The sequence below is a fragment of the Acyrthosiphon pisum genome, chromosome A1, assembly GCF_005508785.2.
Source record: "Acyrthosiphon pisum isolate AL4f chromosome A1, pea_aphid_22Mar2018_4r6ur, whole genome shotgun sequence".
NCBI classification, from domain to species: Eukaryota; Metazoa; Arthropoda; class Insecta; order Hemiptera; family Aphididae; genus Acyrthosiphon; species Acyrthosiphon pisum.
The window spans coordinates 157,849,939-157,872,828 of record NC_042494.1 but is presented as its reverse complement, the minus strand read 5'-3'; the positions used below and the strand labels follow the sequence as shown (position 1 = coordinate 157,872,828).

Here is a 22,890-nt window from a genome sequence, read left to right as displayed (position 1 = left end):
GAAGAGTACTTTTATACTCCAGGAATGCGCGTATCATATTTATTATTTTTATCACACATCACAGAAAATGATAACCACGGTTATCAACCTCGCTCGATGAGCGCCGTGATCAAAGATATCTATGTATACAATATTATTTTGAGGAGGACGTGGATGACTCGGTGGTGACTGGTGAGTGGGGACATCGGACTTCAACCATTGGCCATCGCGGCGATACGTCGTATCACCACCAATATAATAATTTATCGTGCGTACGTTTACACCTGGTTGGTATTTTTTTATCGTCGTGAAGTTTACGTGACGTGTTCCAAACATTAAAATATAATATATTACTGTCGTAATTCGTAACGTGCCGTTTCGTTATCGCCGTCGTCGTAGGCTAATATTTTGATTATTCAAAGTATGTAAATTAACCCGTAACCGCACCATGCTTCCGGAGTAAATGTTCGATTTATGTACGAACCGAAACAACAATAATGGCCGGCCAAAAGTTTCAGTACGACGAAAGCGGAGCGACATTCTTCTATTTTCTATTGTCGTTTCTGGCTCTTCTGCTAGTCCCCGGCACGTACTACTGGTGGCCCAGAAAACAGAAAGAAGGTAATGTTAAATGTCGAGTGATGTCTCGTCACGATCGACGTGTGTAGTTTAATTTGTATTAATTGTTTGAACTTTAGATCCAAAAGCGTTGGCATCCGAATGTTATTGTCCAGGATGTCGAAAAAAAAAACTCGTCCTGCAGTCCACTAAACCGTGGGAACTAATGAAAAGGACGTGCATGTGAGTACTTTTTATCTTGAAATTGGTCTAAGAATATAATATGCAGAATATTTTCTTAAGGAGTGAAGAGGAGACATACATTTTGTAATTTTTAAATCCACAATATAATCTCTGTTTTTAATGCATGTGACCCAATCCAACAATAACCAACATATCTGTTCTATAAATCATAGAACTTAGATTAACACAACTTTTGAGGTAAAATAAAAAATATAATTTAATTGATTCTGAATTATGATTTTTAATCTGTACCTCCATATTTCTAACTAAAAATCTTTACGAAAAAAGTTCTAATTAGTTTTCAATACCATAATTTAAATGTATTAGCACATTAAGAATCTAAGAGACTTATGGTTAATTAAATATTGAATTTTATATATATTTTAGAAAAGTCATCATTATTGCTGGCTGGGCGTTGTTAGCTTTCCTCGCCTACAAAGTTTCTCAGTTTGATTATGAAAGTGCAAGTTTTGATCCATATGACATTCTCAATGTTCCAATAGTAAGTATTGATTAATATATATTACTTATTATATATTTTGTTTTATTTTAAAATTGTTTTTAATTTTAAAGGGAACTAGTGAAAAAGTAATTAAAAAAGCTTACAGAAGATTATCGTTAATTTACCATCCAGATAAGGAGACTGGTGATGAAAAAAAGTTCATGAAGCTTACTAAAGGTAACACTTAATAAGAATATTTCAAAATAAGAATATTAAGTCATAGTTTTCAGAATCATTTAATATAAAAATAATATAATTGTTCAGTATATATAAATAATGAAAAACATACCACAATCAATCAAATAGTTTCAGAATAGGTTATTTACAATCTTTTTGGTTCATACAATCCTCTACAAAAAAAATATACATTTAAATACTACACCAAACTTAAACCTAAACTGCTTTTGTTTTTTATTAAATTGTATATTTTAATTGACCCCATTAACTGGTGATGTCTGATAGACAATTAATTTTTTTATGAGAGAATACGTGCTTATCGATACCAGTCCATTTGCGGAATAAGTCAATTAATTGCGAGTCTAATAAGCAATGATTGCTGTATGTTTTCATTTGATTTATTATCATAAAATGCTTTCTTATACTGCATATTATTATAATGTTTATATCGTCCAAAGTGACACCTGTTTGTTACTAATAAATTATTATAGTATGTATAATTTAATCATTTATTTAATTTATTATTTAGCTTATCAAGCCTTAACTGATGATGAGTCCAGGAAAAATTGGGAAAAATATGGGAATCCAGATGGACCTGGTGCGATGAGTTTTGGAATAGCATTACCATCATGGATTGTAGAGAAAGAAAATTCAGTTTGGGTAAAAATTATTATTATATATAATGTTTTGTGAAGAAGTGACCAGCCGGCGTTAAATGATGGTAAACCTAAGGCTTAAGTTATGTAAAAAAAACTTTAATATGAAGACTTTAATAGGTTTGACTTATATTTTTATTTTTTTTTTTGTATTATGGGCCATTCGACTTTTTTTTTAACAAAACTGAACTTAGAAAACATTTCCTGATATCTTCAAAACTTATAAACTTTTTACCTTATTTTTTATTTTAATTTAAAGCTCTTTTATTTTACTATCAGCTAACATACATAATCAAACCAGAAGTGTATAAATTATTTTTATTACATTTAAAAAGTAAAAATAGTTGGCAAAAATTAGCATTTTTTAAAGGAAATTGTGTTTAATTCCAAGTAATTCTGTATTTATCACACTTTTCATTTTTATTTTATTATTCTACAGTATTCTTCTTTTTTTAATTTAATAAAAATAATTTATACATTTTCGGTTTGATTATGTATGTTAGATGATAGCGCAGTAAAAAGCTTTAAATTAAGAAAACAAGGTAAAAAGTTGAAAAGTTTTGAAGGTATATCAGCAAATGTGAAATAGGTTTGATTTGTTTGTATAAAATGTTGAATTTACCATTATTGAAAAAATTAAAAAGTTAGACCCATGGTGTAAAGGGTTTTTTTCATAACTTAAGGGATACTATCATATGATGCCAGCCGGTAACTTCTTCATTGAACACATTGTATATTAATTATGTTGACAATAATTAACTTCTTTTTATAATTTTACAATAAATTGTGATAAATATAATTTAAATATAATTTCAACCTGTTGATGATGTCTTGTTATATACATCCCAATTAGTTTTATAGAATTTTTGTATTAGGAAAGCAGTTTATTGATACAATGTGTTGATAATAATAATTCTGAATTCTGTGATTAGATTTTATAAGTTCTAAAAAACATAATATTTTTTTTTTTTTTAGGTTTTAGGTCTGTATGCTTTAGTTTTTATGATTGCACTGCCTACTACTGTTGGTATGTGGTGGTATAAGTCTATCAGATATTCTGGAGATAAGGTATGAAAAATCTTCTATTTAGTATTTAATTAAATTGTCACTCCTTATTATTTTAGTTTTTACTTAATTATTTTTTTTTATAGGTTTTATTAGAGACATCTCGGATGTACTATTATTTTTTGCATAAATCAAATTCAATACCTTTGAAACGAGTTATAATGATTTTAAGTGCTTCACTAGAATTTGAAAAAAAATATAATAGTGAAATTGTTGAACGATCTTCAGATGAACATGAGATGCCTCAAGTAAGAAATAAAAATTTAAAATATAATATATATATATAATTTTCCTTATACTATATTATAATAATTATATAATTAAAATGAGACTTACCTGGCTAATTAAACAAATCATCCTATATAATTTAAGGTACTTATTTGTTATAGCCTCGCCAGTTGCCACCACTTCATTAATATATATATTTTTTTAATGGTGCAGAGCCCGGCAACTCTGACCATTAGTTACTGAAGAGTTTACGGTGGTAAACTTGGAACGGTTAGTTGGCTACAGTGCTATACAATGGACCCGGGCGGTAATCCATCCGGGTAATAGTAGTAGCGGCTGTTGTTAGTCTCAATCAGGTTGCGTGATTGATTTCAGCCCGGGTCCATTGTATAGCACTGTAGCCAACTAACCGTTCCGTAACTTATCACCTCCGTTGTACCTGTTATGTTATTTTTTATAAGCTATTAAAAAACTCAAATAAAAGTTAATACTAATATATTGTTTACAATTAATAATAGCATAGTTAATATTTAGACGTAAATAGATTCAAAAAAATTAGACATATTTCTAATGGTTCTTATGTCACACATTTAATTTGTTTTCAACATATTTTTCTTATTACAATGTAATGCCATTATTTAAAATTAATGCGTGACTAACTCACTAAAATTAATTTTTTAACAAAATAAAATAAGTTAAGAACAGAATATTGAAATTTTTTTTTTCATAATGGTCAAGGCTTCAAGGTCATTAACCTGTGGTATTGTAGGGTAGGGTACTGTAGATTTGTTTACACGTATGTGTTTGTTTTTGGCAGAATTTTTGATTTGGGCACCCGTAGGTATCTGCCAAGCCCGGTCGGGGAATGGCGGCCTCTCTGCCCAGAGAGAAGCGCCGACTGTGACCCTATTGAAATTTTAGATTTAAGTCTGCCGATGTTAGGTTATTGTAGCAAAAACAATTATGTACCTTATTTGAAAACATTTTTTTATTTACTTAATCTTCCTAATGATATTTTATTATTACTTACAATACTTACAAATACTGATTAAATTTGTATTCATTTTAATATTGTATTATATATTTTTTTTTTTTTCATTGACAAATATTTCAAATACATTAGATTTTTATTAATTATTGAACATACATTTTATTTTCTAGCTTATTAAACAACTTTATAATTTTGGAGAAAAAACACAAAAAGAACCACCACTATCCTATAATTATTCAATAAAAGCTAGAGCTTTAATACATGCACATCTGTCTCGGCTGGTACTTAAGGCAGATACATTAGATTTAGATCGTATGTACATAGTGAAGAAATGTCCATATTTAATTCAAGAAATGGTTGGTGTTGTTTCTCAATTAATTTTACTAGCATATGCTCAAAGAGGTTTGTATGATAAATAATCATACATAAAGTGTATGTATGTATTAACTTAATATTTTATTTTTTGTTATTAGTGCCTCGTTTACTTAATATCGAAACCATAGAAAACTGTATGAAACTTTGTCCCATGGTGATCCAAGCATTATGGGAGTACAAAAGTCCATTTATGCAATTACCATACATTTCAGAAGATCACATTAAACATTTTGACAATAAAAAGGTAAGTTGAATACATAATTTAAATGAGTAAATTTCTTACTTGTGTCGTCATATTGTAGAAACGTGTTAGAAGTATTCAGCATCTTGCTCAATTAAAAAATGAAGACAGGCGCAGCACATTAAAATTTTTATCTGATAGTCAGTATGAAGATTTAGTAAAAGTTTTAGGTAGAATGCCCTATATAGACTTTAAAGTTCGTTGTGAAGGTATGTACAGTACACGGCAGTACTAATGTATAATAATTTGGTTTATTCATCAAAATGTAGTATTTATGTTATAACATTTTATTCAGTTATTGATGATGAAGCTACTACAGTGTATACAGCTGGAGCTATAGTAACTGTGACTGTGCAGTTGAAAAGACGAGATATGAGAGTATTATTTGGTGATGAATCGTACGCAGACAAGCATCATATTGAACTAGAAAAAAATGCTGCTAAAGAAACAGAGAAACCAGATAAGTTAGGGAAACCTCTGTCTAATGGAGATGTAATAGAAAATAATGAAGATATTGAAAATAAAGAAACAAAAGATGACGAAAAAGAAAAAAAAGTAACTAAAGGTATTTGGCAGCAAAAACGTCAATCTGGAAAGGGTAAAAAAAGTGGAAATGTCAAAAAACCAAAAGCTACTTTGTCAGCATCAGCTAAGAAGAAAATTAAAAAGAAAGAAAAATTGGAAAAAGCAAAGGTATGTATTAGTTTTACTTAATTAGTTGTGAACTGCAATAATACAATTGGTACATGATAATATGCTAGAAACTGGATAATATTTAATCATAGTTATTAATTACCAGTGCCTTGTCCTTTTACTTTGTAAATCTTTTGTTATCTAAAACTGTTCATAATAATAATTATTGTTTACACATTATCTTTAAATGGGTTTGTGATTAAAAAAACATAATGCTAATTTTAACATTTAAAGATACTGAAGTTTTATTGTTTTTGCATTAAAACAGCAAGGAATATTGTGTATAAAATATAATCATCATTCATCACTTAATAAAATACACCTTTACAATATTCCATATTTAATAATTGTATTATATAGTTAGGAGATCTTGAAACTAAAGAAACTGAAGAAGATAAAATTGATGATGATAAGACCGAAGATAAAGAGCAATTAAAAGATAGTAATGCCTCGTCAGATGATGACTCTGATTCAGATAATGAAAGTTCCAGCAATGCTTCTGGAGAGGAATCAGAGAAGACAGATGCTGAAGATACAGCAGATGATAAAAAAAAGGTATTTAGAATGAATAATGATTATCGTAGAAAATATATAAATTCTGGGTTGTTTGTGAAAGTACAAAAGTTGTGTAAATCAGCGGTTCTCAACCTTAGTGTGTTTAGACTAGATATTTACCCAATTTTTCATGCAACATTCTTAAAAATAATGTTCAATAGGGGGCTCCTACCCACCCAATCAACCGACTCCTGCCACCTTGAATTTTTTCATTTACTATAACTAAAAAGAACTATTTTTCTTCATTTTTTTTTTTTTACTTATATTACTTATATTATTAACTTTTTTTTATAACTATTTTTATTGACGACCCATTCAAAATTGTTTGCGACCCTATGGTTGAGAACCACTGATGTATATAACTTATTTGTAATTTCTAAACTCATTGAATACATAGACTGAATTAAATATTAGTTTAGAAATTTCGATGAAAATGTGAACAGAAAAATTTTCAATAAAAGAATAAAAACAATTTATTCATACTTTAATTGAATGCCTATAACAAGGGCTATAAAATCAACTATTTGTTCTATAATGTGTTTGTTATAAAAAACAATGTACAATTATAATAAAATCACGAATTTTATATTTGCTCCAAAATCTACTTACTATAATGAAAAATGATAACATTTTAAGAAACAATATCAATTTGCCATACATTTACATTTTAAATGGCCTCTCACTTCTATTGTTTTATACAAATATACAATGCAGTTTGTACCAACTGTTTTTTTTTAAGAATATTCAATATATTTGTGTATCTATATGAAATAATAAGTTATTTATTTGGTAATAGGCTTCAGCAAACAATGATGACGATGATGATGATGATTGGGACAAGTTTCAATCTGGAGCTAATAAAAAAGACAGAGTACTTGAGGGCAGAACTAAACAATCACATTTGGTTCACTCCCCATATTTTCCTGAGGTATAAAAATTATCAACTAATCAATTATAATATACTATATTAATTAACTAAATATATTCATAATTTAAACATCTTATCAGGAAAAACATGAATACTGGTGGGTTTATTTAAGTGATCGGAAAAGTCGTACATTATTAACTGTTCCATATCATGTCACTGAACTTGTTGATGAAGAAGAAATTCAATTAAAGTTTACAGCTCCTAGGTGGCCTGGAGTTTATGTATTTGCCGTTTGTCTTAGGTCAGATTCATACTTTGGTTTTGATCAAATGCATGACATCAAAGTAAGTGCTATTTTACAGTGTATATTACATTATTACATTTTTAGTTTCAAGAACATATAAAAAATATATTATATTGTTTATAAATTATAATGAAATAATATACACTCATATTATTAGTATTTACTATTTAGACATTTAGTCAATGTAATTATAAAACTACATTTATTTTCACGAAAAGTGTGGCATACCTGGTAGACGTTTTGACGTTTAGAACAAGCTATTGTTTTTGTTTAGAGCTACCAGCCAATACTAAGAACCCCTGTATTTCAGTAACAGTGTCACCAGCAGCTCCACTTTTTATGAAAACAAGTGTAGTACAGTCTGCCAGTAATTTAAAAAAAATTCCATTTTTAGAAACTCTTCATCACGAGTACTCTAATGCTTGATTGGAAAATCAAATGTAGAAAATGTAGATATTTTTGGTAAAAAATACATATAAATCATGATTAAAACGACAATTTTTGTGTACCACCAACATTTTCAAATAATGTCTACAGCAATTTTGAAGATTAGAAGATATTATAATATAATGTCTTAACATGTTCACTGCATATCATATTTTAATATACTTGCCGAGACGGTGATAAAATTCTAGTTTTAAAAAAAAATTTCCTAAAAATTGAAAAATTAAAATATCAGTTTATGGTTTGCACTTGATTATGAAACAATGCTTATAGAAGACGCTGACAAAAAACCAAAAGTTTAATCGTAAATCGTAATGCTGATCAAATTATAGTCCATTAAATAACAAGGTACATAACTTCTTGTACAATGGTCAATAGCAACATCATATCAGTTAGATTATTAAATTCTGATTGCATAATATTTGATTTTTTTTTCAAAAATATTTTTAGGCAAATAAGTTTTTTAAATTTCCAATATAGCCATTTTGTTGATTGTACTTTTTAAAACAGTTCAAAAAAAAAAAAAGTATTAAAATGTAATGAAAATTGCCAAAGTTAGAGCTAATTATTATTTTGAATTTCTAAGAACATAACTTTACCTACGCATACAACATTAGCAAAATACGATTTAGTTGTTAATTATTACAATCACGCTGATTTTTCGGTCAAGATTAAAAATAATAAGAAGCTCTAACTTGTGCAATTTTCGTTTAATTTTAATATTTTTTTTTTTTTCGAACTGTTTTAAAAAATACGATCAACAAAATGGCCATTTTGGATATTTAATAAACTTATTTGCTTAAAAAAAATTTTTAATAATTTTTGACTTTTTGAAAAAAAAAAAAATCGAATATCATGCTATTTTATCAGAATTTCCATACATATGACTGTAAAAAAACTGCATTTAAATATATTGATTTTCCATGTAGATACTAAGGGTGATACAGGACTTCTGGGACATACTCTATACTGAGTGTATACAATTCTGATCTATAAATTTAATTATAGGTCAATTTGTTCCAATATTAATCACAACAGAGTTAAATGGATAATAATTATCTGAATTATATAGAACAATATACAATTTGCCATGTTTCGCGTTTGTAAGATGCGAAACATCGCATGCGGGTGTAGGGTCCTCTTTAAGTACATGATTAATTTTCCCAAATAAAAATATATCTGTTTATTTAACAATAAAAAAAAATATTTGTATAATTTCATACATTATTATTTTTAGTTGGACGTAAAAGAAGCACCAGAACCTTTGACAGAACATCCACAGTGGGATATTTCTGATGAAGAAGATGACACTAAAGAGGAAGATAAGCAAAGTGATATTTCAGAGTTTACTACTGATGAAGATGTCGAAGATTAAATAATATAAAAGCTTTGGGTGACCTGACAAACAAAGAAGTTCAAAACAATAAGTAGAGTTTAAAGTAAGTAAAATAATATTGGTTAAGATAATATTATTTTTAAGGCTTTACATTTAAAGCAATAATTTGAAAAATATATTCATCTACAAATTAGTGTAATTATGCAATATTTTCAATATTAATGTTGTTTTACTATTCATAATATTATATTCAATGTTAAATTTAATGTTAAATTTAATTTAAAAATGAAATGCTTTTTTTATTTGACTGATAAAATATATTTTGTTTAAATCGATTATAAATATAATTAATTTATATATTTAGTCCTCTGCCTTATTATTTTACCTACTTTTCAATTAATATGCAACAATATAACGAATACATTTTCATAAATTTTAATATTTTTTTATTTGCCATAACAGTATTTTAAGTGTAAACATTATATGGGACTGTAAATTTGTAACTATGAAAGTTATCCATACTATTTTTTGCTCAACAGTCCTATTTTATTAGGATTTCTTATCAAATATTCTTATTTTTAAATAATACTATATAAGTGTACAACCAATTACATAGTTTAAAAAGCCCTAAAAAATAAATTATTTATTTTTATCCAATCATTAACTTTCTACTGTAACCTTTACAGATCATACCCATTAATTTGCCTTCAGATCATAGGTACTTAATACTATAATAATAGTAGGATATAATAACGTGTACAAAATGTTTGGAAAAATTGTATCTTTTTATTCTTGTTTAATTCAATGACAATGTACGTTACCAATTTTGTGCACTATATTTCTTATTTTTTGTTATTCCTATTCAAATTATTTTTTTATTTTTAACTTCAAATGTATTTTTCTAATACGGCCATGATCTGTCAATAAAGAAGAATTATTAAATACCCATTTAAAAACACAGTAAAATGAACAACAGGATTAATAAAAATTTATCTGCCTATCGAAAAAATTTTTTTAGTTAATTACAATTGAAGTAAATCAATAACCTCTTGGTTGCGACATTATTTTATTGTTGATAACATTGTATGATCCTGGTTAAACACAATAATATATATAATGAATAATGATTGACAGTTCTTTTAAGTTATTGTTATGTACCACCGTTAAAAGCATTTAATATTAGGATCGCTTTTTCCTTCTTACTAATACAAATTTATATGTAGTTAAGTTTCTGTGAAAAAAAAAATGGATCATCTCTCAAGGGCACAATTTAACTTTTGTTTTTAAATGTGTATTACTTAATTAGTTATTGTGTGTATGCAACTGTGAAATTGTATAATTTATTTTTTAAAAAATTTGTATAAAAAAAAGTAGTAAATAGTCGTACTATTTTAATACTTAAATTGTTCATAAGACACTGTCTTTATATTTTAATTTGTATAACTATTATAACATATAAAAGGTATGACAAATTATTTTGACGCTACATGCCAAAAATTACCTTATTTTTTTTTTCGAGAGACCATTAAATTACAAAAGAGATACATGTTATGAGTATATGGCTATTTATCGGCCAATAATGATTATTCAATTTTAATAATTTTATATGTATATATTAATATATACATTGTGGTGTTATTTATTATTAAAAATAAAAAAAAATTATTTATATAATATAAATATTTTAAGGTTTTACACGCCATGGTTTGCCATCCTTGACCTATAATATGCGTATGCACAATATAACACATTACACAGCAAAAGAAGACATAATTGGAACTTAAACACTTTAGAATAACTGTCAGCCAATCATAAATGATAATAGACTATCATAAGAGTCTTGTCTATATATAAATTGAAAACTTTCTTATAAATGATCGTTAGCAATATTTATATATTATAAATGCATTATGAGTAAATTATGACATAATATATTTTATTGATACATGAGTAAAAAATACAAAATATGTATTAAATTAAATTAAATTAAATTTTTTAAAGTACAATACTAGGAAATACTTATTATATTATCTTATTGATAAGTATTTAAATCTATGATGATAAATGTGGTTTAAACAATAAATTAACGACAGAAACTTGGAGGAATGCCATCATCCATCTTAGCACGCTTTCTGGCTTGCATACCAGAAAAAAATTCTTGCACGTCTTCCACTTTAACAACTTTATCCCCTTTAAAGCTGCCTAGCCACTCTCCTAGTTCTTCTTTGAACTGATTATACTCTAAAATATTATAAAATAAACTGATGAGACATGTTAATTTGGCAATGTAGACATAAGAGGGGCAGAGATACTAACGATGAGCTAATTCCACTGCTGCCACTCTGTCCATAGATGATAATGCTTTGGATAGACCATCTTCACTTTGTTTTTCCTTAGCTATCATTCTTTCACGGCTTTTGTTTTCATATGCCTGTAATGTATCTTGTTGATCGGTAATAAATGGAACGCCTTCTATCTTATATAGTTCCTAAAAATATATCAAGGTTTTAAAATTATAATAAATTATGATTTTATATTTATCTATTTATCTTACAATACAGTTAGAACATGTACAAAGTTCTTGACGCCAACCTTCTACCCAGAAAGAACTTCCGATAATTTTCTTTGGGTCCTTTGCATTTCTCAATTTACAATTTTCGCCACTAGAAGTACCAGCTTTAGCATTTTCGGATGTCTAAAAAAAAAATTATTGACAAACGTACAGTTTGTTATGTAATTTATCAAGTAAAACCAGTCAATTAACATTATCAGTTCTTATAAACATACTACATACCATGTCCTTCGATACAACATTTAAACCATTTTCCACATTATCTAAAAATAATTACCTTGTATAAGAATGAATTTTTTTTTATAATAGTTAGTATAAAATTTACTTTCAGATTCCTTATCTGTATCCACAACATCAACATCCTATATAAAACAATTTTATTTTCAAATTAAAATGTAAAAATATTTTTAAAGAATAGCAATTTAATACTTAATATTATAACCCTACAAAGTATTAACCACCATAAATTATTTTATTCTGGTATAAATTGATAATTATGTTAACGTTAAAAAAATTCTAATTAAATTATGTTAGATAACTACTAATACTATAATATTATTAATTTTTTTTTTTTAGAAGTCAACTATCATATATCATCATCAACACTTGTATTTGTGTATTTGAAATATGTCAGTTATAGTTGAGTAAAATTATTATTTTATAAACAGAAATTATAATAATTATGAATTAAAAAAATTATATGAAAACATACCTCAGATTCATCACCTTTTTCGATGTTCTGTACAGAATCATCAGTCACTGCAAAATAATATGTAATAATTTAATGTAAATAAATATTTAGTTTATAAGTGTGTTTCAAATTGTTTAAATGGTTGCTTATTTTGATATATATATATGATATATTATGATTTTTGGTACTGAAATAAATGGTTTTACTAAATGTATTTTTATTATATTTATCAGCTATAGTTTGTTTATACATGTATCAACTCCACTTCTTCCATACCAATGATAACAACAAAAAAGAAACGATTCATCAATTTTTAATCTGGTAGTTACTGAAAATGGTTAAATGAAAATCTATCGCACATACATAATTTAATTGACAAATAATGATGTAACTCAAATATTTATTAGAACTAGTACTACAAAGAAAATTAGTAAATATCTTAAGAGTATTTTTTTTAAATAATCACATTCTAAATAAAGACAGCATAAATTATTTTTTTTTTTTTTTTAATGTCTACACCGATTTCTGGTTCACCTTTATAATTGTACGTCCATAATTAAAAAATATTTTTAATTTTAAATATTAAAACAAATAAATTCTTACCAATTAAATGATTGTAAGCTGGTAAGAAACTTAGTTTTGATGTACAGCCAGAACATATCATTTCAGAATAATCATCTGGATTCATATCTTTTGTACCCAAATGCTAATAAAAAATGTTGTTAATAGCTGAATCAAAAAGTATTTAATTTTGATAAGTACCTTGCTATGATACCAATCTTCACAAACGATGCATTGTACCATTTCATCCGTATTTTCAGAATCGGGGTACGGGCGTTGACAAATGCAGTATAAACCCTTAAAATTTTGGTTGTAAATATTGCGGTCATTTGCTTCAGGTTTTGACTAGTTCATAAATAAAAACAATTTGTTATAAATAGCAAAATTAATATTTTGAATTAATTTATCAATTATTATACCACTAGTTATTATACCTAGTTTAAAAGAAGTCAATAGAATTTAATGTTCAACCTATGTTTGCTGATCAATTGTTATTTTTTTTTTTTTATATTTTTCTTCAACAATAAAATTGTTTTAATATTGTATATTATAAAGTATTGTTCATTTAGAATAACAGTGACTAAATCTATAAATGCATGAAGGAGCTGGTACGTAATTTAATCTCCCTTCCAACCAAAAAAAAACTACATTAGTCGGCAATGATTGTTTTTGATCAACACAGACACGTTTCTAGTTGGACAACTATCACAAATTCCACATCTCTAGCTAATTAATAGATAACTCAAATAAAATTAAGACTAATTAAGTTAAGACACAATATATAATTCATGTACTAAATAATTTATTTACCGGTTCCAATTTACACTCTGATGTTAACTTATCACTTCCACAGTCACAACGATAATTCCTTAACAAAAGTAAAATAAAAATAAATTAGTCAGTAATTACCAATTACTGTTAGGACTGAGACTTCTTCCTGCATTTATTGTTTAAGAGGACGACACACCCGCATATGTTGTCTCTGTCTTATAGACGTTATGCAAATTTTGGTTCAACAGTTTCAATAGTGTGCTATTAGTTTTGATAGTTTTGATTTTTTTGTACTTACGTATTCTAAACTGTTTAAAACGATGGTACAATAATAATTTATCCCCGATTTGCTATGCAACACTTCCCCAAGTGGGTCACAGGGTTAAGAAAATTGCATTTTTGTTGCACCAGGTCACTGAGCGGGGTCACTCGAACACTACGCTCGCTCGGACAATTAAAAACGAAAATATCCCTCGATTTGCTATGCAACACCTCCCCAAGTAGGTCACAGGTTTAAGAAAATTGCATTTTTGTTGCACCGAGTCCCCAAGCGGGGTCACTCGCTCGCTCGGACAATTAAAAACAAAAATATCTCCCGATTTGCTGTGCAAAACCACCTTGGGTAGGCCTCGGAATCAAACAAAGTTGTTAAAAAGCAATTATCTTCGCAGGTACCTGACCGACTAATAGTTACCTATTAACCTATATTCTATATCTAAACTTACTAAATGGGTGACCTAAACTTTATTCTAGCCGGTTTCGAAAACATTGTAGTATGACGTGATTCACAATATTATTCACCCAAAACTCACTATGTCCCAAAACGCATGCGCATAAACGTAAAATCGTAAACTTTGGAAGGCTATAACTTCTAAAATAATAGTTTCCGGAAAAAAAATTTACACCATCGTTTTAAGCATAAAAAAACAAGTCTTGAAAAAAAAAATTTGAAAATCGTAAGGGGGTTGGTAAAGAGCACTTTAGCCTGCAGGTATAGCATTCTATAAAATAGGTAGTTTTTAATAAATAAAAATTACTGTCGACTCAATATTATATTAATAATGACATAATATAACATAGGTATATAAATAAAAAAATGTGATTCACTACCTAATTAATTTTTAAAAGGTATTACATTTCTAAGCCTATATTTACTATATCAATGTATTCTGCAAATAAACACAACACAATTTATATACTGTCGTGTATATAGCAAATGTTGTGTTTCCTCGTTCTAAAAAGGGATTGAATATTTTAGCATAATTTAATACTTGGTAGTTTTGAATGAAGGTAATCATATTAATTAAAGATGCCTTTGAAGTTTGAAATATAAATGAAAAATATGAAAGATGGCTAATAAACACTCTGTGCAAATTGTACCTTTACTATATAAGAGTAAAACAAATATTATCTACCTTTTTGTCCATAACTCAACCAAGTCATGGTCTTCATGGCATTCATACATACAAGGCAAACATATAGCACCAGGCAACTTGTCTTTTTCAGTGCAAGTCAGACAAGCGTACAACGCTTGTCGGTTCATGTATCCCTGTAACAAGAAGGTTCAATTGAAACATATTCATTGCACGTTTCTACAGAGGGTCTACAAACCAGAGAGTAAGTGCAACTGTCGCTTTCGGACGCCTCGAGAATCAGATTGGCTTGTTCAATTTCAGCATTCTGATCGTTTATGTACTCGACAAGCCCGACCACCTGATCATCTTCGTTCTCGTTGAAAGAATTTCCCTCAGACTCGGACATGATTGGCAAACGATTGACTCGGACGAAACACTCACGTCGATTATAGTGGAACAAAGAAATACAACACCGGATAGCGGTTAGCGAATATCGAGTATTCGAGTAGTATCGACAGCAAAATCGATGGTAGTATTTTCTACGAAAAACGGATCGGTATTCCGGCGTTCAGCGCTTTCAGTTGCACAGGTCGCCACTAGTCTGTCGGTCGTTAATTGTTACTCACTGTTATAACTTTTAACTTGTAATTGTCGTTACCGCTTACCACAAAATCGTATCTTGTTGGCGCGCGCGCGTACAAGGGCTACAGGCGTCAGGGGTACACTAAATAATGTGTGTGTGTTACTGTGTTTCAGTCACAGACGTTACAGTGTTTGTAAGCCTGTAGCTAAATATTGTTTATGTGCTCAACATATTATTATATTATCATTTATCTCTATTGTTCTGTGCATAGACCTTTTAACCTTTTCTAACTTAACCGTGGTTATAACCTAATCTAATCGAATACGTGTTTTTGATAAGTTTGTCTTATCCACGAACTACTACATAGGACTGGACACTGTATAAAATAAGGTGGCTGCAAAGTTGTACGGTGGTCGTACGTTCGCTATGTAGCTGCTCTCTGGTGGCATTTTTTTATACTGTGCTGCTGTAAATTATTTTATGTGATAAGTCGTGACTAGTCACTAGTGATAACTGAACAACGATCAAAAATTCAAAAATTCAAATCAACGACAAACTTTTTATATTCAATATTATTTCTAAATAAATGAAAGCCTATTGCTAGTTACTATGTTCCTACCAATTTGGAAAGTTTTTTTTTTTTTGCGTGATTCCTAACTTGATTTTGATTAGATATACGTGAGTATTGTCTCATTCTCATAGTAATATAATAAGTAATTATAAATAAAAAAATGTCATTTTTGTGATCAGCACATGGAAATGCTAGAAGATGTTGGTTGTTTTCCAAGAAAAAATCAACAGTTTCTTGAAATACTTCATAGCTATCACAAAATTTTTCAAATGCTTCCTCTAAACCTATTATAATCCCAAATATTTTCCTATTGGGAAAAATTAATCCTCCTCTAGATTTTATGTTAGTCATTGATGCCTCAGGTATTGATCTGTCCCCTAAAAAATTATAACATTGTCAATATTGAAAGAATTAGTGCTCATTTTTTCTTTTAATTTGTTATAAAAAGTAGTTATGTAATTATTTTTTATTTTGAGATTTTTTTACTATAATAGTTCTTTGAAACTAAAATCTTTAACTCATTGTTATTTTTAAACGAAATTTTGTTTTACTTTATAATATTGTTAAACTTTGGTTGTTCGTTCGTGATAATTTTGTTTTTATTACATTTCATAAATATTTAAAATTTGTTTGGTAAAAATATGTTGTTATTACTTTTGATTTTAATAACAAATGGACTTATGCATACCTAAAATGTGTTAATTTTGTTATTACAAGAAGTAATTTGTTTAATTTTTTTATTACAAGAAGTAATTTGTTTAATTTTTTTATAAATTTTGTTAATACATTGAAGTTGAGTTTTTATTATTAAGTTTAACATTTGTTAATTTTGGTGTTTTTTATAAATATAATTTTGACTTTATTTTATTGAATCATTTTTTTTTGCGTTAATTTATTGGAGATGATTTTCGTATAATTTTTTTGTCTAAAAACTTATTCACCAAAAAAAATACCTATTATAATATTATGCGATGGTGATTACTGATTTTTCTATAGATAAATAATTATGTCTCATATGTGTGACATCAGGTTTCTGTAAAGGATAATCATTGAAAAAACCTGATGTCACACATATGTGACATGTCCTTAATATCCGAAAATACTTTATAAACAATATTATAAAATATGTTACCATGAGATACTATGAGTTCATAATTAATTAAAAGCCATTTTATGAGATGGTTTATATAAAGACCACTCAAATTTACCCCTTGGTCGTGAACGTGTTAATGTACTAAATTGAAGTTGTAGTTTTTGTACAACAGACCTTAAGCTAAAGTTCATAAATAGTTAATTGATCATTAACAAAAACAAGTTAAACTGATACCTTTTATTTGCTTTTCTAAGTTGCATCCTTTTTTTATTTATACTTAGCAATGTCTTTTTACTCAAAGGTGTAAGTGATGGACACAAATGTTTTTTACTTTGCCTTCTCAAACATAATTCCTTATAACTTTTTTTAGCTCTTAGTATATTTTGTAACCTTTCACACCATTCACATTTATTTTTTTTATTATTTACAAAAATACTGCAATTTTGATGATACCAAATACCATTAGGATCAACATTGCCATGTTTCACCTGAATACCTGAGAAATTAACTTTAAATTACCATTTGATAAACTAATTTTTGTTTCATTTTTTACCTACCTGGGTATAGTGAAAGAGGTACTCCATTGCATATTTGTTTTTTATCAAAATCTATTAATACATGTTCTAAATGTTGCTTTTCCATTGTTTTAAATGCTAACGTATAGCAATGTTTATTATTATTTAGAACTTTATTATCGACATGGTATGAAATATCATGGTTTTCATTAAAAAATATTTGCTTTTTAATTGTCATTTTGTTTTCTTCAATAATTGATTTTAAACAGCAAAATGCAATTGTTCCTCTATCCATTACAGATACCCAACCTTTTGGTAAGATAATATTGTCATATATATTAATTAAATCATTAAATGACATTATCTGTAAATTAAAAATGACTAGAGTTCTAAAAAGTAATAACCTTAAACTTGCAAAAACAGTTATAAATAGGTACATACGTAATTATTTGGTCTTAACTTGTTTATTGGATTTGGATGTAAAGGTTCAATTCCATTTTCATATAAACTAGTACTATTTAAAAATGTTTAAAAGTTTATTATTAGGGAAAATTTATCTTTGAACATTAATTTGTAGTTTTTAATACAAAATATGATGGTTATAAACATTACCTTTTAATATTTATCGAGGTCAAATCTAAAGCCTTTCGACATTTTGGTGTATTTAATGCGTGGATTGATGGTATAGCACCACGTTTTAAAACAAATTTACTCCTGTTTGCCCATGGCTAAGCAATAAATAATCAAATAATCAAAAGCCAAATACTTTTAAATTAAAGTATGTATATGATTAATTTAGACCAAGAGGACGTCCAAATATTATTTACCTGATGACTATCACTACTTTGCCCTTCAAATGTTTTAATGATTTCCTCATCGTTAAAATGTTTATGACATAAGTATGAAACATTTTGGTTGTTACCATTCCAATGGTGAACGATACTTGTCCATGATTCACGGATATATTCATCCTTGGGTATTGAAAATAGAGTAATATTTTCATTATAATTACTTTTATTGACTCTACTGTCGCATATTAATACCGAGCACAAGCGACCCATATTAAATAATGTAATAATAATGTATGGATGTATGATGTAATGATGTATAACAATATTAATAAGATACAACAAACTCATAGAAATATTTATGTTAATCGATTTATTTATTTTTTTTCATATTTCATAAGTCTATATATAAATATTACGTTTATAAAAGTAAAATTCGAAATGTAGTAAATTAGTACGTCACTAGATAGCATCACAGTCGCAAACGTACATACCCGTACAACTTTGTGACCGGTGTCCCACCCTCCCCCTGCCCGGAGTGTCCAGTCCTATGTAGTAGTTCGTGGTCTTATCATTATATCTGTGATTGTAAAAATTAAATAGTTAAATACTGAGAACTCAATAAAGGATGCTGTTCATTTCCTAATTTCCTATAGACGATAAGTAATTAAAGTATTAACTTGGGTACTGACATACTGTATAACTTTGGAATTTAAATACTGAATAGAATTTTGATATTCTGTCATTATTATTGACATTGATAAAGGCAAATATTTGAATGAAATTCACTAGCAGGTAAACAGTTTTGTAAATATTACAAATATATTTGTATATGTAGTTTGATAACAAATAGAAAGTAAATTTATACTGCGAATTAATGCCAGTGTCATCTGTGTACGTCAAATTAAGCTCGTACTACGAAATTCATGATGTATTTCAATTGTGGTAACAATAAATAATTTAACTATAATTTTCTTTTTACTATTTTAGTGTTTCATATTATTTAAATGACTACTCGAAGAAGACGAGGGAATTCTGATTCAGATCAAACGTTTACAAATAATTATACCACTCAGGAGTCTTCTGTTGTTTATTCAGGAGAAAAAGAAACAGACAAAATAATGCCACGAGACCGCACTGCTGAATTCAATAGTGCAGTCAGATCCCTTCAAGGTCGACAAATAGCAAGAGCTGTGCAAGTTCGAGATGTTAAAAAAGTAAAGGCTCTTCAAAGCTATGGAGAGTTTATGATGATAGCCAAAAGTGTTGGCTTCAACATTAGTAATACATATGCAAAATTAGAAAAATTGACGTTACGTAAGTTTTTAAGAATCAATTGCATTTTACAATCATGTTAGGTAATTCTCATTTTATTGGCTGGTACTTTGATGAAAGTTAAAAACTAAAAATGCAATATATCTACATATGTTGTTTTATTATTTTATTTTATATATCTGATTCCATAATTCAGTCTTAAGAATTAAAATTATGAAATAACTGGTCATACCTATGTATATTTTAGTTTGGTCAGTTTATAGCCTACAATTTTAAGCCTTATGGTAGAACTAATAGGTATTATGTTGTTATAAAAATGTTAAGTATAATGCACAAACAGACAACAGTGATTTCCTGTATCTACTAAGTTCTTTCCACACCATCAGACATATTTTTAACTTTGCATTACAATTTACAAATTAGAATCTCGGTGATTAATTGTATTGTTGTTTTTTCATCAACATAATTATGTTAAAATATTATTTAGCATTTGTACAGTTGTAGTGTAAATCTTAGTAGCATATGCTAAATTGTCTCTATAGACTGCGGTGCACTCAAATTATACAAAAACAATATAATAGGATGACAATAATTCAGAAATTTTGAGTTGCTGTTTTTTAATTGAAGCATCAAAAATATACAAATGTAGGTAGATAAGGGTTAATATAATTTTAAAAATGTCCATCTTATTGCTGCTAATAATTGTTCACCAAAATTTGATGTATGAATATTTTTTAACGAACAATACTATAATGTGTGTTGTACCTATGTAAAATATTAAACTATTATTAACTAAACATAATATTTAGTTGCCAAACGGAAATCGTTATTTAATGATAGACCTCAAGAAATTCAAGAGTTGACATATATTATTAAAGAGGATTTGAATAGTTTAAATCAACAAATTGCAAAATTACAAGATGTTGCTAAACTGCAAAAAGCTGCTCAGAATAATGTTGGACGAAAGCATTTGTTGTCACATGAGTCTAGTGTTGTATTATCATTACAATCAAAATTGGCAAATATATCGAATGAATTTAAACTAGTTCTTGAAATTAGAACAAAAGTAAGTTTTTATGAATATTAGATATTATTTACATTTAATTTGTTTAATGAAGTTCCTTTTAGACTTAAATATTGAATTACTTTATTTTATATCTCCACAAGTTAGATTCTATCTCTTTCATTTATATTTTTGTAAATTTTATGTGTAGTGATTATACTAAAAATATAAAAATATTTGGTTTAGAATTTAAAACATGCCAAAACAAGAAGAGATCAATTTTCTCAAGGAAATAATTTAGCTGCATTATCAGATTCATCATCCCTAGTTCCAAGACACAATTCTCTTCTAATGTCTAGTAATCAATGTGCTATCAACATGGATAATAATGCTGATCAAGATCGACTACAGCAAGTCACACAACAGACACAAGCATTGGCGGTTTATGATAATACCGTATGAACAAATTAATTATAATATGTAGAAAATTAAGTTTAATATCAAAATAATATGATTACATATAATGATAGTATAAACTCATAATTCATAAGTAATAACTATGATCATATTCATTTGATATTTTCCCACCAAAAAAATATGGTTTGTATCATTCATTTTTTTTCTAGGATCAATATTTGTATAGTAGAGCAGAAACCATGCAAAATATTGAATCAACTATTGTAGAATTGGGTGGAATATTTCAACAACTTGCACATATGGTTAAAGAACAAGAAGAAATGGTTGAGAGGTATAAAATAATTGATAACTATAATCAAACAGATAAATGTTTTTTAGTATTGTAATATTGAAAAAATACTTAAGCATTTTGTTATTTCTAGAATCGATTCCAATGTTCAAGATGCTGAACTAAGTATTGAAGCAGCTCATACTCAAATACTACGTTACTTTCAATCAGTAACTTCCAATCGATGGTTAATGATAAAAATATTTGGTATTTTAATATTTTTTTTTATATTTTTTGTTGTATTTGTTTCTTAAACATGCATATCTACTTTTTTTGTTCATATCTAGACAAATTGTTATTTATCCATACACTGTTGTCCAATTATAAAATTATGAAATATCTGTAAAATAAATAATAATACTATATATATATAACCTTATTACATTTTATTATTACACATTTGTTAATTATTTGTTATAATATTGCTTAAAATTATTTTAAATTTAAATAAATTTTTATCTCATATATTATATTATGTATGTAATTAATAATATTAAATGCCTTATATTTGACAATTTCACTCAGAATTTAATTTATGTAATTATCATTCAAAATGTATCAAAAATCATTTATTTAAAAGGATTGCAAACGGACAGTTTTTAAGGGGTTCAAAATATGCAGTTTGTATGCATGTATCTTGCAAATGTGTGTGTGAATGGTAAATAAAATAACGGAGCACTCCCACATGTACAACTCACTTTTCCGGCTAACAATGGTAAACAATTTATGCTCATTTGTTTATACTCTTTGTCATCAATCCTATTGATGGACCTGAATGTGATAAGACTTCTGAAAACTGATTTGAATTATTTATTATGTCTGCTTGAGATCAATGAGGCCACATTTTAACTTTTAAGATATTTATTTATTTATTTTTGGTTGAAATAATTGTCTGTTTGCAGTGCCCTTAGGCCTTAATCAAAGCTTAAAAAATACAAAAAATAAATATAACTAATGTACCTATTATGATAAAAAAAAAAACGAACTTCTTCTATTTAGTTAATTATTTATAATTCATATTCAGTTAAATTATTTTGATTAAAATGTAAGTTATTTGGTATTAATATATTTTACATTCTGAGTGGAGTGAATGTACATTAATTTAGGTACGAAGATGTGTTTTTTTATTATTTGTGTCTGTACACAAAAAGT

The 22,890-nt window shown here is 27.5% G+C and overlaps 3 protein-coding genes across 6 annotated transcripts; 2 read left to right on the top strand and 1 right to left on the bottom strand.

Moving 5' to 3' along the window:
- Positions 1 to 247: 247 nt before the first annotated feature.
- LOC100159107 (translocation protein SEC63 homolog) lies at positions 248 to 12,692 on the top strand. 2 transcript variants are annotated; one of them, XM_003242649.4, is made up of 16 exons: positions 248 to 600; positions 678 to 780; positions 1,168 to 1,282; positions 1,354 to 1,459; positions 1,989 to 2,119; positions 3,091 to 3,183; positions 3,267 to 3,428; positions 4,570 to 4,801; positions 4,873 to 5,018; positions 5,077 to 5,224; positions 5,311 to 5,708; positions 6,069 to 6,263; positions 7,060 to 7,191; positions 7,272 to 7,475; positions 9,117 to 9,318; positions 12,364 to 12,692. In XM_003242649.4, exons 1-15 carry the CDS (start codon positions 477 to 479, stop codon positions 9,252 to 9,254), a joined length of 2,427 nt encoding a protein of 808 aa, XP_003242697.1. In that variant the 5' UTR covers positions 248 to 476; the 3' UTR covers positions 9,255 to 9,318; positions 12,364 to 12,692. The 2 variants fall into 2 exon arrangements, with proteins under 2 accessions (XP_003242697.1, XP_029344531.1); XM_029488671.1 differs by lacking the exons at positions 9,117 to 9,318; positions 12,364 to 12,692 and having other exon boundaries at positions 477 to 600; positions 6,069 to 6,262; positions 7,058 to 7,191; positions 7,272 to 7,363.
- Positions 11,086 to 15,959, bottom strand: LOC100167990 (putative E3 ubiquitin-protein ligase UBR7). The gene is made up of 11 exons (XM_001942680.5): positions 15,422 to 15,959; positions 15,226 to 15,359; positions 13,850 to 13,907; positions 13,241 to 13,384; positions 13,082 to 13,184; positions 12,500 to 12,546; positions 12,113 to 12,149; positions 12,010 to 12,050; positions 11,770 to 11,910; positions 11,532 to 11,703; positions 11,086 to 11,456 (listed from the first exon to the last, which is right to left on the bottom strand). Exons 1-11 carry the CDS (start codon positions 15,569 to 15,571, stop codon positions 11,299 to 11,301), a joined length of 1,185 nt encoding a protein of 394 aa, XP_001942715.1. The 5' UTR covers positions 15,572 to 15,959; the 3' UTR covers positions 11,086 to 11,298.
- A 3,347-nt stretch (positions 15,960 to 19,306) lies between these two features.
- LOC100159702 (syntaxin-5-like) lies at positions 19,307 to 22,208 on the top strand. Of its 3 annotated transcripts, none has more exons than XM_008182138.3 (6): positions 19,307 to 19,510; positions 19,706 to 20,032; positions 20,800 to 21,056; positions 21,240 to 21,449; positions 21,620 to 21,741; positions 21,833 to 22,109. In XM_008182138.3, the coding sequence occupies exons 2-6, from the start codon at positions 19,723 to 19,725 to the stop codon at positions 21,990 to 21,992; spliced, it is 1,059 nt and encodes a 352-aa protein (XP_008180360.1). In that variant the 5' UTR covers positions 19,307 to 19,510; positions 19,706 to 19,722; the 3' UTR covers positions 21,993 to 22,109. The 3 variants fall into 3 exon arrangements, with proteins under 3 accessions (XP_008180360.1, NP_001233086.1, XP_008180362.1); NM_001246157.2 differs by lacking the exon at positions 19,307 to 19,510 and adding an exon at positions 19,579 to 19,660 and having other exon boundaries at positions 19,740 to 20,032; positions 21,833 to 22,208; XM_008182140.3 differs by lacking the exon at positions 19,307 to 19,510 and adding an exon at positions 19,591 to 19,609.
- The last annotated feature ends 682 nt before the right edge of the window (positions 22,209 to 22,890 follow it).